At 41.9% G+C, this 13,954-nt stretch overlaps 1 protein-coding gene across 4 annotated transcripts in view; it reads left to right on the forward strand.

Annotated features, from left to right (window-relative positions):
* The window catches only part of DNAJC6 (DnaJ heat shock protein family (Hsp40) member C6), a 146,221-nt gene that overhangs the window by 113,105 nt on the left and 19,162 nt on the right, over nucleotides 1-13,954 (forward strand). For all 4 annotated transcript variants that reach the window (XM_080654563.1, XM_080654564.1, XM_080654562.1 and 1 more), the window contains exons 8-13: nucleotides 641-758; nucleotides 2,315-2,394; nucleotides 3,446-3,639; nucleotides 3,754-3,834; nucleotides 8,871-9,305; nucleotides 11,914-12,048. In XM_080654563.1, coding sequence (XP_080510689.1) covers nucleotides 641-758; nucleotides 2,315-2,394; nucleotides 3,446-3,639; nucleotides 3,754-3,834; nucleotides 8,871-9,305; nucleotides 11,914-12,048 — 1,043 coding nt within the window. The remainder of the gene's footprint in view (nucleotides 1-640; nucleotides 759-2,314; nucleotides 2,395-3,445; nucleotides 3,640-3,753; nucleotides 3,835-8,870; nucleotides 9,306-11,913; nucleotides 12,049-13,954) is intronic.

Below are 13,954 nucleotides of genomic sequence, written 5' to 3' on the forward strand. Positions count from 1 at the left end.
TGGATGTTTTAAAAAGGATGAACTTGATGAGATTTGGTGAGCATAAAGGAAGTATCAGGGAAGAATGGGGTTTCTAGGTGAACAGCGAGGTAGGTGGTAATGTAATTAAAGACATTATAGAATCTAAAAGAGCAGCTGCCAGTGGGAGGTGGTAGGGGGTGTGGAGAGAAGGGAGTGGATGGTAACATGAAATGAAATTATTTTGGAATAGACTGAATTTGTGGATTGGTATCCAAGACCCTCACAGAGCATTTCATTGCTATTTCTGTACTGATCTCTGTTGGACTTTTCATTCCTTCTACCTCTGTTTTTACCATTAACTTAAAGTTATGTAGAGGCAGATATGCCAGGGCTAGATTTATGTGAAGAAATGAAACCTGTGTAGTAGAGATGGCGATTATTTATCTAGAAGTCCAAATGGGATGGAGAGGCAGTGGCATCAGATCAATGCCATCCAACCATGAAGGACCAGTTTGCAACCAGGTAGCACAGGCTGTGCTTCTACTTTGCTCGAGACTGGAAATGGTTCCTGGGTCCAGACCTGGACAAACAGGTCCCTTGGCGAGAGCCATGGAGGTCTATACCTGTGCATTTATACCAAATTGGACTCTTTCATGTATGTTGTTGTCTCTGTTTAAAGAGAATACCGTGTCCAAGATGGGAAAATCTTCATTCCCTTGAGCATCACTGTGCAAGGAGATGTGGTCGTTTCCATGTATCACTTGAGGTCAACCATCGGGAGTCGGCTACAGGCCAAGGTATGGTTTTAGGGCATAAGCTCCTTGGAGCATTCAGTGGGAGTATTTCAGTCTTTCTTCTACATCACTTTGGGCTTGAGTGTCTTATGGTATTAGAATCAGAAGGAACCATTAAAGATTGGTGATGCCCATCTCCCCCATTTTACAGGGAAGGGAACTGAGGCTCAGAGAGATTATGACTTGCCCAGATGACTTTGCTAGAAGGTAGTAACCCTAGAACTTCTAGCTAACCTTGCTCTTTAGAAGCTTGTGCCTTTTTTACAGTGTCCCATTTGGATCAGCATGCAGGGGGCTATTTCTATTAAGGAAGTGGGATTAAGTAATTACATATTTTTTCAGTTTTCTTATTGCAATAAAATTCACCCTTTTAAAGTGTACAATGCAGTTGCTTTTAGTATTTTCAAAGGGTTGTACAACCACCAGTACTGTCTAAATCCAGAACATTTTTATTTCCCCCAAAGGAAACCCTATACTATTAGCAGTCACTGCCCATTCCCCTTCCTCCAACCCCTAGGCCATCATTATTCTACTTTTGGTCTCCATGGATTTGTCTATTTTGGGCATTTCATATAAATAGAATCATAGAACATAAGGTCTTTTGTGACTGGCTCTTTTCACTAAGCATAATGCTTTCGAAGTTCATTTATGTTGTAGCATGTATTAGTACTTCATTCCTTTTTATTTATTCACTTATTTTAAAATCTTTATTGTTGAAAGTATTACATATGTCCTCTTTTTTCTCCCATTGACCCCTTATTGCCCGCCCCCGCACCCTACCCCAAGCCACCACCACCCTATTGTCTGTGTCCATGTGTTATGCATATATGCATACAAGTTCTTTGGTTATCTCTTCCCACCCACCCAAGTACTTCATTCCTTTATATGTCCAAATAATATTCCATTATATGACTATACTGCCTTTTATTAATCTCTTCATCAGTTGGTGGGCATTCAGGTGATTGCCACTTTTTGGATATTACTACAAGTAATTGCATTTTTAATTCATCAAATATTTGCTAAGTGCATGCTCTGTACCAGTCACTGCCTAGGAGTTTAGGACTGAGAAGAATAAGACTGTGTCCCTGCCTTTAGAAAACTTAGCCTAGCAGGGGAAATTCACACATGTACAAATGTCCACTGCCATATTAGGGGTTGCATTAGATGCTATAATGGGAGCAGTTTGTTTAGCTAGTGGTGGCCCAGAAAGGCTACAGAGGGGCTATGACCATTCAAGGTAGGCTGTGAAGGTTGAGTTTATCAGGTTGGAGCAGAGGTATATTGGATGGAAAGAGTGGAATGAGTCAAAGCATAGCCGTGTGCAATAACGTGGGACATTCGCAGATGAGGAAATGGCTTGCCTGGACAGAACTCATGGAGAGGAGAGGCTAGAAATAAAGCTAGGCCTGTTCCAAATGGGGAGGTCATTTAATATTCATAATGAATAAAGGTTCAGACTTAGAAACAGTTGGAGGTGCATGGCTCCTCAAAATATAACCTTTTGATCTGATTCCCTTTCTACTGATTGATTGAAATGTGCTTCTCTCATGTATCTTTAGGTGACCAACACTCAAATATTCCAGCTTCAGTTTCATACTGGATTCATACCACTGGAAACCACAGTTTTAAAGTTCACCAAGTGAGTGCTGCTTGGGCCGAAACACCTTTTCAATTCACGCAGCTGTGAAATGCTGGGAGCCAGTTGCTCAAGGCTCATTCGTGCTGTGCTGCAGGGCCCCTGAAGCTGCTGCAGGACTGTTAAGTGTAGCTTAGCAACACAGAGAGGCTGGCGTTGTTTTTCTGTGTTTCTTTTACTTTTTCAAAAAATGTTTTTATTGATTTGAGAGAGAGAGAGAGAGACATTGATGTGAAAGAGTGCCCCTTGCATGCCCTCTACTAATCGAGCCCGTAACCTGAGCATGTGCCCACACCGGAAATCAAACTGGTGACCTCTTGGTGCATGGGATGATGCTCAACCAACTGAACCACACTGGCCAGGCCAAGGCTGGTGTTTTGATTTGTCTTGAACACAAATTGTTCAAGAGACTTCAAATAGGAAGGCCTCAGATTCCAAGTGAAGGAACAAGGGGGAACAAGAGAGGGCACAAAATATCAATGCTGTGGTCCTTTGCATCTGTGTGTCCTTTTGTGTTTTTCAACAGAGTTGGCAGTGTCATCAGTAGTATGATATGAGTGATAGCCCTTCAGACTGGATACCAGATCACAGCATTGAAGCAAAGTCCAAGGAGACCCCCTTGCGCCAGACATTAACCCTTAGTTGCTGTATTAAAGTGTGGTCTAGAGAGCTCAGGGTGGTGGCCAATGCTGGGTCGGGGTAGGGATAGGCATTCAAGAGCTCAGGGTGGTGGCCTTGAGCCTGTTTCACTATTTTAATAACTGATTTGGCCATGCTGGTGCATACTGGCTGTATGTATCACCCCTGCCTTCTGGAATGCTTTCACATGTAGTAGTATCCAAGTTCTTTGAGTAGGCATTATTCTCCTCTTTTCTCTAGAGGAGGAAATTGAGGCTCAGACCAGTAAAGTAGTTTATCTGGTTAATGATTGTGTTTTCTCTAGAAATCAGTCTCAGGGTTAACTGAGGAGTCAACCTCCAATGGTTTTTGTGCTGAACATTGTACTGGTTCCGTTTGTTTTTCACTGATCTTATTATTTTACTTCCCTATTTAGGCCTGAGTTGGATGCATGTGATGTACCAGAAAAATATCCTCAACTATTTCAGGTGACTCTGGATGTAGAACTACAGCCCCAAGACAAAGTGGTCGACTTAACCCCACCCTGGGAACATTATTGCACAAAGGATGTCAATCCCAGCATCCTCTTCTCTTCTCACCAGGAGCATCAAGATACTCTGGTCTTAGGAGGTATTAGTCACCTGATGGCTTTGTTTTCAGCATGAAGGCTGGGTGTTGGTGTTATTTATCACATTGTTTTATTTCCTGTGTTTTATTGATTCTGTGTGGCCTTTTGTCTTGCAGGACAGGCTCCAATAGATATCCCTCCAGACAACCCCAGGCATTTTGGGCAAGGTGGCTTCTTTTCCACTCTCTGTTGGCAAGGTACTTGCAAGCATTTCTTTAAACTTACACAGTTAGGTGATTGTCACATGGTACTTTTGTAAAGGTGATGCGTTCTCCAAGCAGCCTAAAGTAAAGCAGCACTTAGAAATTATCCACGTTCCTTCTTATTTGACACTCTCTTGGCTCATGCCTTTTTTTAGGTCAGGCAACTTCCCTCCTTTGAAGTCCATAAATGCTTAGACTGATGCAAAAGCTATTTTAAGCCGAATGCTACCTTTTTCTCTCGATGCAGTATTTTGGATCACATTTTTCCTGGGTTTACAAATAAGCATGATCTTTTTTAGGATCTCCCTTTACTCTGCTGGCACACAAATTAACTCTATCTCCTGCCCTCAGCTAATATTCTAAAAATATAAAATTTGGCATTGCCCCAGAGGGATCTAACCATTAGCGGGGTAGAATTGAGCCTCCCTGGTGCAGGGAAGGCAACCATTTTGCCCATACTTGCTACTTGCTGTAACAACCATGGCAGAAATCGGGCTCCGCCACAGTATCGTTTTCTGCTGAACCTGGAGATGTCTCAGAATCTTTCTAACATAATACTTCAAATTACTGCCATCAGTAGATTGACATTCTAATCGATACCCATCTGCCATCCTGTTACCAGCTGGGGTTCTTGGGTTCCCCAGGATGGAAATAAAAAGGAACCACCTGAGATATTCCTAAATGTTATTGGACTTGCACCAGGTGTGAGGGAGATAGCACAGGAGCACAGGGTTCCCAACTGGCACTGCAAGTGGCTTTGTTGGGTTGTTTTTAATAGGAGGTGGATAAAGTGGGCATGCATAAAAGTTGGGCAAGGCATGATTTTTTTCTATGTCAGGGCCCAACCACTTCTTTTTTTTTTTTTTAATAAATCTTTATTGTTCAGATTATTACAGGTGTTCCTCTTTTTTTTTCCCCCATAGCTCCCCTCCCCCTGATTCCCCATCCCACCCCATGCCCTTACCCCCCGCCACTGTCTTCATCCATAGGTGTAAGATTTTTGTCCAATCTCTTCCTGCACCCCTCACACCCCCTCCCCGCTGAGAATTGTCAGTCTACTCCCTTTCTATGTCCCTGATTCTATTATATTCATCAGTCCATTCTGTTCATCAGATTTTTTATTCACTTGATTTTTAGATTCACTTGTTGGTAGGTATGTATTTGTTGTCATTTTGTTGTTCATAATTTTTATCTTTACCTTTTTCTTCTTCTTCCTCTTCTTAAAGAATACCCTTCAGCATTTCATGTAATCCTGGTTTGGTGGTGATGAACTCCTTTAGCTTTTTCTTGTCTGTGAAGCTCTTTATCTGACCTTCAATTCTGAATGATAGCTTTGCTGGGTAGAGTAATCTTGGTTGTAGGTTCTTGCTGTTCATCACTTTGAATATTTCTTGCCACTCCCTTCTGGCCTGCATAGTTTCTGTTGAGAAATCAGCTGACAGTCATATGGGTACTCCCTTGTAGGTAACTAACTGTTTTTCTCTTGCTGCTTTCAAGATTTTCTCTTTGTCTTTTGCACTTGGCATTTTAATTATGATGTGTCTTGGTGTGGTCCTCTTTGGATTCCTCTTGTTTGGGGTTCTCTGCGTTTCCTGGACTTGTAAGTCTATTTCTTTCACCAGGTAGGGAAAGTTTTCTGTCATTATTTCTTCTAATAGGTTTTCAATATTTTGCTCTCTCTCTTCTTCTGGCACCCCAAAAATTCAGATGTTGGTATGCTTAAAGTTGTCCCAGAGGCTCCTTACACTATCTTCATATTTTTGGATTCTTTTTTCTTTTTGTTTTTCTGGTTGGGTGTTTTTTGCTTCCTCATATTTCAGATCTTTGGTTTGATTCTTGGGGTTCTTTGATCTACAGTTGAATTTCTGCATATTCTTTATTTCAGACAGTGTATGCTTAATTTCTGACTGGTTCTTTTCCATTTTTTTTGGCATTCTCATTAAGGTCCTTGAAGGTCTCATCAAGTTTCTCAGCGGTTTTTAGAAGATTCTTGAGTAACCTTATAAATGTGGTTTTGAACTCTATGTCCAGTAGTTTGCTTTCCTCCATGTCTTTCATTCGTGACATGTTTTTTTGTCTCCGCATTTTGCTGCTTCCCTGTGTTGATGGAGTGGTTTTCTGTGGTAGGTGACCAGTGGTTTAGCCTATCACCTGAGGTGGACACTCTTGGTGCACCCCTTTGTGGGCTGAGTGCAAAGTCTTGGTGTAGTTAAACCTTGATTGCTGTTGGTACACTGGGAGGAACTGACCTCCAGGCCAATTGGCTGTGAGGACCCGCTGTGTCTATAATGGAAGAACTGCTGTGCTGGAGACACGCGTATAGTGCAGGACTTGTTTCAGTGGGGCTTTGGTGCTCACTGAGTCTGCCTCTTGAATGTGTCACTTATGGATGTGAGGAGTTGAAATCTGGTGTCTCACACTGACCACTAGGTACACTGGCTTCTGGATCTCCAATGGGGTGCAGGTCAGCTACTGTCTGAGGCCACCCAGCAGGAGCTACAGCGAGAACTACAGTTTTTCTCCTCCTTGCTTGGGGTTTGGAGGTTTTGGAGCTGTCTGACCAGAGCTGCAGTTTGTTAGGTTAAGCTGCGATAGGGCAGGCCATTTATATGCAAAAGCCTCTGTGTGGAGCTTGGGTGGGTTTGTAGATTGTGCGGGGCGGGGTCTCAGAGAGTCACTAGGCTAGGGCGTGGCAAACAGCACTGGCTGCCAGTCAACCATCTCTGTGTCTTCGTGTTTCCAAGTCCCCGTGTCCCACGCCCCAGCGCAGTAAACAATGATTGATTACTGCACGCACCTCTGCAAGAAAGCCACCCTCACTTTCCGATGGCAGACAGTCCAGCTTCTCCCCGTAGGAGTTTGGGTCCCCCACGTCTCCCCAGAAACTGGAGTTTGGAGTAATCGGGAGCTTGTCTCCCTTTGGGTTGAAAAAAGCAGCGCACCCAGTCACCCGCCGCCAGCCCGATTCACGCGCCTCCGTACCTCAGCTTTTCAGCGCTTGTGCATATCTCAATGCTCTTTTCTCTTTCCTTCTAGTTGTAGAACTTTCACTCAGCCAGCTTTCCTGTGGTTCTGGGTGATAGATGTTTTGTCTTTTAGTTGTAGTTTTGAAATTGTTGTGCGAGGCAGCAGTTTAGGTGTTTACCTATGCCGCTATCTTGGTTCCTCTCCCAACCACTTCTTCATTCCTTTGGGTTGCTTAGCAGCAATCTGCTCCTTACGGCAAGAAGGTGGTGTCACTCACTACAGCCACCCTAGGAAGGTTATACAGTGGTCAGATCTTAATTGCGCATGTGGAACAGGGGTTTCCATATCTGCAAGGAAGTGGAGGGATGGTTGCATTTATGTGGTTATTTTATACGGTGTTCCTTCTGGCTATCTGGCATTCCTTTGGCTCCAGGCCCAAGTCCCTATGCTGTCTCAGTCCTTGGTTTAGGGTTTGCTGAAATTAACTGCAATAATGACTCCTTTTATGAAATAGGTAGGAAACTGGCTTTGGCAATAGTCTACTTATAATTTTCTTGATGGACTCTCCTCAGCTGGCTGTGTGAACATAAGACATTTTTCCCATTGCCTACACAGAATTTCCCGTGTTTGGTGAAAAAAAATTGTTCATAGAATTCCTTTGAATTGAAAGGCTTATATTCAGAAATAGGACCAATAACATTTTAAAAAATGGAAAATTCGGGAAATCTAGACAGCAGGTAGATGTCCGAGCTCCCTCTTGGTTCCCCCATATCTTATTTTTCACACAAGGGCTTTCAATAAAACTCCATATTTACCTCTTTCCTGCTATTTTAGTAAGTAATTTAGAAATCATTCCTGTTAGGCTCTGAAATAGGTTTTTAGTACAAATGCACAATTTCTTTTCCTGACTTTGCAGAGCCAGGTGTGTTTAGGAATGCAGACTTTTTTGGATTTTAGTGAGGTGATATGGTACATACATTGCATATGACTTAGCATTCCCAGGGGCATTCTGACAACAACTTGTAATCAAACGTACTAACACTTCTGCAGTGAAACATATAAAGAATAACCCTGAGTGAAATAAATGGAGATTATAAATACTTTCACATCAGGTTTGGTCATATTTTTCTACCAACTTAGTTTGCACCAAACTTAGGATAAACCTTTCCCTTTTCATAGCTTTCTGCATTTTGGAATTGGGGATAAGGGATGTGCATCTACTTAATTTGAATGTGGATCTATCTATCTGACATTAAATGATAAAGTTCCATAGGAGGAGCTGTCTCAAGGAGGGCCGGAAAGTCACTCACCAGCATCTCTATTCCTTCCCCGGAAGATGCCTCTTTCCTGCTGCCTATTTTATGCTGAAAGTACCTTTCAGGTTGGTGTAAGGACCATCCTAAGCAGAGCCATTCCCTCTATTCCTTCATTAGGTGTGTGGTTCCCTTCTGCTCCAGACTGGGGGAGAAAGGCCTTGCTTTCGGCTGCAGGCCGCAGGGCAAAGTAAAAAACAGAGAGAGGAGTCAGCAAAGAAATAGGAGCTAATTTTTTTTTTTTCAAAGCACCTAGCATAGTGCCTGGAAGATAATAACAATGATAACAACAATAATACTTATGATTAATAAGAAATGCTATATACACTTATGTATTACTTTCTGTTGATCTGAGCACTTCCTATATGTATATCATGTCATGTGATTCTCACAGCAGCCATGTGAGTTAGGTAGTATTTATTACCCCCATTTTGCTGAGAGGGAAACTAAGGCACTCAGAAGTAAAGCAACTCTCTGAGTGTCACAGAGCCAGTACGTAGTGGCACTGGGATTCAGATCCCGGTTATCTGGCTCCAGAGTTTCTGCTCTTCACCCCAGTGCTATACTGGACTCTTAGATGTTCAACAAGTAATAATTGAATATAGTGTGAAGTACATCAGGTTTTCCATTGTTTGCTCCAGAGCTGTTCCTTCTCTCTTTCTGGAGTGCATATTAATTATAAAAAACCAACAAGGTCAGCAATGCTGTGGCCAGTAGCTAACCATTTGTTGTCATCCTGGCCTTTCTTAGATCAGAAATCAGAGAAATCGTTCTGTGAGGAGGACCACGCTGCCCTCGTGAATCAGGAAAGTGAGCAGTCAGATGATGAACTTCTGACCCTTTCCAGTCCCCATGGCAATGCCAACGATGACAAGCACCATGAAACCAAAAAGCCCAGCAAAAAGCAGCAGGAGCCTGCTGCCCCTCCTCCCCCCGAGGACGTGGACCTTCTGGGCTTGGAAGGGTCTACAGTGAGTAAGAACTTCTCCTCACCAGTGGCTCCTCCCACCAATTCTGATCTGCTCAGTGACCTGTTTGGGGCTGCAGGTGCGGCCGGCCCTGCCCAGGCTGGACAGTCCGGGGTGGAAGATGTGTTTCATCCAAGTGGACCTGCATCTGCCCAATCAACACCACGCCGGTCTGCCACCTCCACCACCGCGTCTCCAACCCTACGAGTGGGAGAAGGTAAATTTTTCCATGCTGCACTGTACAGTTTCAAAATCTAACCTTTGGGCCAAGCAGGTAGAGTTGAACCTTCCTAATAAGCTAGACTTTTCTGGTCTCCCTGAAAGTTCCCCAGAAGTTTTTATATTTATTTAAATGGGGAACACAAGAGGAAATCAAAGGTAAGAAAGGATAAGAGTGAATATTTGGGCTTCTCACCCCTACTTTAATTTTTTTAGGGCTTTAATACCTGAGCGTGGAGATGTAGATTGATAATGACTGTGGGGTATTTACTATTTGCCAAACATGGAATTTACCACTAAACATTGATTCAATTCTTATAAAAACCCAGTAAGTAGATGCTGTTATTATCTCTGCTTCATAGTTGAGGAAATAGAGGCTTAGAGTCAGATTAGTAGCATACCATTTTTTTATACAGTTAGTAATGGATCGGGCCAGGGTCCAAAATTAGGCCATTTGACTCCAGAGCTTCCCCTCAGTTTTTCCTGTAATGCCTTCCTGGAATTGTAGTTTTCTGAATACACTTTGGCGACGCAGAGAAGTACTTGGCTACTTCAAGGCATATTTGAGGGACTCATGCCTGCAGCACAGCTGACTGTAGCAGAGCTGTTGGAGCCAGGTAAGGAGCTGGAGCCCCATGTGGCTCAGGTAGCTTCACCTTGCTCATTGCTGCAGACTCCACCCTTCCGGTGACTGGACATCCACAATGTTTTGACATTTGCAAGACAGTGTAGTTGATTAAGCGGGGGTCCTTTATAGCTAAGAACCATCTGCCCCTTGTTACCAAGATAACATCCCATTAGGAAGAGTAAAGGGAAATGTCTGGACATTCCAGGCACATGGTAACCTGTGGGAACTTTCTTTCCCAAGCTTATCCTTCACTTCTCAGAAGGCCTTGGGCAGGTGTTGATTCATGGCAGTTCAGCAGGAGGCTTTCTTTATAAGAGTGAGCCTCAGAATCATAGAATGTAGGGGTTAGGGCTCAAGTTCCTACATGTTATGGGTAGAGCCAGGATGTGAGGTGCCCTGAATTTCAGGATATTTCCTCTATACTTCACTCCCTTCTATCCAGTTCTTACTCACCGAAGTGAATAAAAGTTCTATCAGGAAATAAGAAATTCCCAAAGATCCTTAAGACGGTGCATCTTGTGTGACTTTTGATGATTTAATCCACCATACTCCTATGCAGATAGTTCTGTCCCATTGTCAGAAATAGAAGGGCCTTCTGACACATTAGATAAATCTGTGCCTCAGGTTGCAGACAATGAAATTGAGGCCTGTGTATACTGATTGACTTGTTCAAGGATACAGAGCTGATTGGTGGCAAACCCAGATCTAGAACGCAAGTATTCTGTCTCCTAAGAGGAAGTAGAAAGAACACAGTCCAGAGTTAAAGGCCTGGATTTGACTCCCAGGACTGATACTTAACCATCTGTGTAACCTTATTAATAAAACCTTAATTTTCTTGGTTGTATAGGGGGTTAATATTTACCTATCAGCATTGTTGTAAAGACTAAATTTTGAGCTCTTGTAGTGTTGGGAAGTTCAATTTTAGTGAGTGGAGAATGCCTCTAATTTAACATAAGTTGCCATTAAAAGGGTACCAAGTAATAGAAGTTTTTAGCATCCTACACTAGTTGGCATTAAACTTAGATGTAGAGGAATTAACTCAGTGTCCTCTTACAGTTATGCTATAAATCTGGTGTTCTCACTTTAGAAGAGATAAAGTTTAGTGAGTATTAAATGATAAGGGATATACATTGTGTAACAGAGTGCCTGACAGATGCTTGATTTACTGGTGCTACACAAGGTTAATTCATTGCCCAGCAGATTATAGGAGAACATTGTGGCACTGAAGTCATAGCTGAACACATCAAACCATATATCCTGCCTGGGCTTTAAGAGTGGGATTTATTCGTTAACGTGTTTGATTCTAGTTGTCTGTTCCTAAAGAGGTCAGTTTCACTCCAGGAAGCAATTAATTCACTAGTGTGAGACTTACAGAATAGGAAGTAACATCTTAATATAAGGCGCTAAAGGGAATTTTATTCCTTGTCCAATAATGAGATATTAAAGGGCAATTACATACATGCAGCTCTGCATGGTTTTAATCACATTCATTTTACATCTTGAGAAATGTGAGATGCCTTTGGGAAATTCCTGGAATTTGGAGTCAGAAGATTTGAGCCTGAATGCCAGCCCTATTATTTACTTGATATTGGGCTTTCTCTAAACCTCAGTTTCCTTGTCTATATAATGAAAATAACACCACTTCTGTCTGGTAGAAGACAGAGGTATTGAGGATCAGCTGAGGTATTCTTTCTGAAGGGCAATGTGAATCCTAAGAAATTATACAATATTAGTGTTGTTTCATTGTTGCTGGAAACATCAGCTGCCCACTTTGTTCTAGTCCTCTTAGTTCATTCACAAACTTTTGTTAGCCCGGGGGGACATTTAAGGATAGGATGGGCATGTGGAATAGCCCAGGAGGCAGGAATCATCCTGATGTTTCAAGTATTTGGCCTAGGGCCTGGAAATAGTGATAACTCTTCAATATTTATTGAATGAATGAACTCATAGGACAACACATTTCTCTTTTATTTTCTAGGTGCCACCTTTGACCCATTTGGAGCACCTTCTAAACCATCAGGTCCAGACTTGCTGGGTTCTTTCCTGAACACATCCAGTGCTTCCAGTGACCCCTTTCTTCAGCCTACGAGAAGTCCTTCACCTACATTGATTGGTAAGAAGTATTTCATATTGTGAATAGATTTCCACACAATACCCATAGGTACTTAGTTTTAAAAGCATCATGTAGGTGTTTGGGGGGTGGGGTGAGGCGAAGCTACATAATGCATCTCTCTCTTTTGGATATTAACAATTCATATTACCATATTAAAAGCTCTGGGTGTCTTATCATAAACAAGCCTGTTTAACTTTGTTTTACTCAGCTTTTCTAAAACTTATTTGACTGTGGAATTCTTTTTTTGTATTAGAGCTATATGCATAGAATTATGATACCATTGATTGTAGGGTATTTATTTTATGTACTGATAAGAAAGAAAACAATGCTATTACTTTTAGTTGATTGGAAGATGCATCCTAGTTGAAGACATCTTTGAAATGTGGAAAAATATGAGTCAAGTAATAAAATGTGATATGAGCATTCCACAAAATCAGTATGCTACAGAACAAAGTTTAGAATACAGCACCCTGATGAGTTAGAGCTATTCTATCTAATACGAAGTGGCTATTGAGCACTTGGTATGTGGTTAGTCTATTTGAAATGTGCTCTAAGTATAAATAACATCCCAGATTTCAAAACTCAATACAAAATAAGAATGTAAAATATCTCATTAGTATTTTATATTGATCACTTGTTAATATTTTTAATACATTAGGTTAAATAAAATATATTTCTAAAATTAATTTAACCAATGTCTTTTTACTTTTTTTAATGTGACAACTAGAAAATTTAAAATTACATCTGGCAGGGTAGTTCAGTTGGTTAGAACGTTTTCCCTATATGCAAGGTTGCTGATTCGATCTCCGGTCACATACAAGAAGCAACCAATGAATGCATAAATAAATGGAACAACAAATCAGTGTTTTTTCTCTCTCTTTCTCCTTCTCTCTCTCTATCTAAATAAATCAATTAAAAAAAGAATATTTAAAATTACATAAGCAGCCCACATTATATATTTACTAAAGGCCCAATGCACAAAATCTGTGCAAGAGTAGGCCTTCCTTCCCCCGGCTGACAGCACCGGCTTCCCTCTGGCACATGGGACCCGGGCTTCCCTCGCAGCCCCGGCTTCATCAGGAAGGTCGTCCTGTCTGATTAGCATATTACACTTTTATTATTATAGATTATTTTAGAGACTTAGGTTGTGTGGAAAGAACAGTGATCACATCCATTTGTAAGTGCAAAACAGATTAAAACAGGAGCTCTTCAATGAAGGACAAATGGCTTTGAGCTAGAGAATTGTATCTCATTCTTGATGTTGAAGGCTATTGTACATTATTGGCTTCAACCTAGAAAACGATGTATTGTTCAAGGCACCCTGGGCTTGTCTGGAGAATGCAGTCCAATCATCAGCTTAACTTCATGGAAGTTAGGCCAATGCAAAAGGAAGATGAGTTATGCAACACAGGTCAGACTATAACTTGACTGAAATAGGAATCAGTTTAAGAATAACCTTTATGGGTGATTTCCAATTAGTCTTAAATCTCAAACTATTTGAGGTGGGTCCACATGGACAAGAAATGCACCTCTCACCCTTGTGTAGTGCCCACCTAAGAGAATCTCTTGATTGGAAGTTGGCTTCCCTGGGGAGAAAGATGCAGGGATGGAGGTCAAAGCTGTTGTTTTTGCTCACTTACTTAAAATGTAAGTCACATCATTGCTCAAAATAGCTCCCTGTTTCACTTAGCATGGCAGCCAAAGTCCTCCTCAAAATGGCCTACATAGGCCCTATGTGTTCTAGCACCCCAGTGACCTCATTTTCTATTCTCCCCTTCTTGCTCTCTTCATTCCAGCCACACTGGCCTACTTGCTGTTGCTCTGGCTGTCCCCTCATCCCCAGACATCACATGGCTAACTCCTTCACCTCTTTTGATCTTTGCTCAACTGTCACCTTCTCAATGGA

The sequence above is a fragment of the Plecotus auritus genome, assembly GCF_963455305.1.
Source record: "Plecotus auritus genome assembly, chromosome: 2".
NCBI lineage: Eukaryota > Metazoa > Chordata > Mammalia > Chiroptera > Vespertilionidae > Plecotus > Plecotus auritus.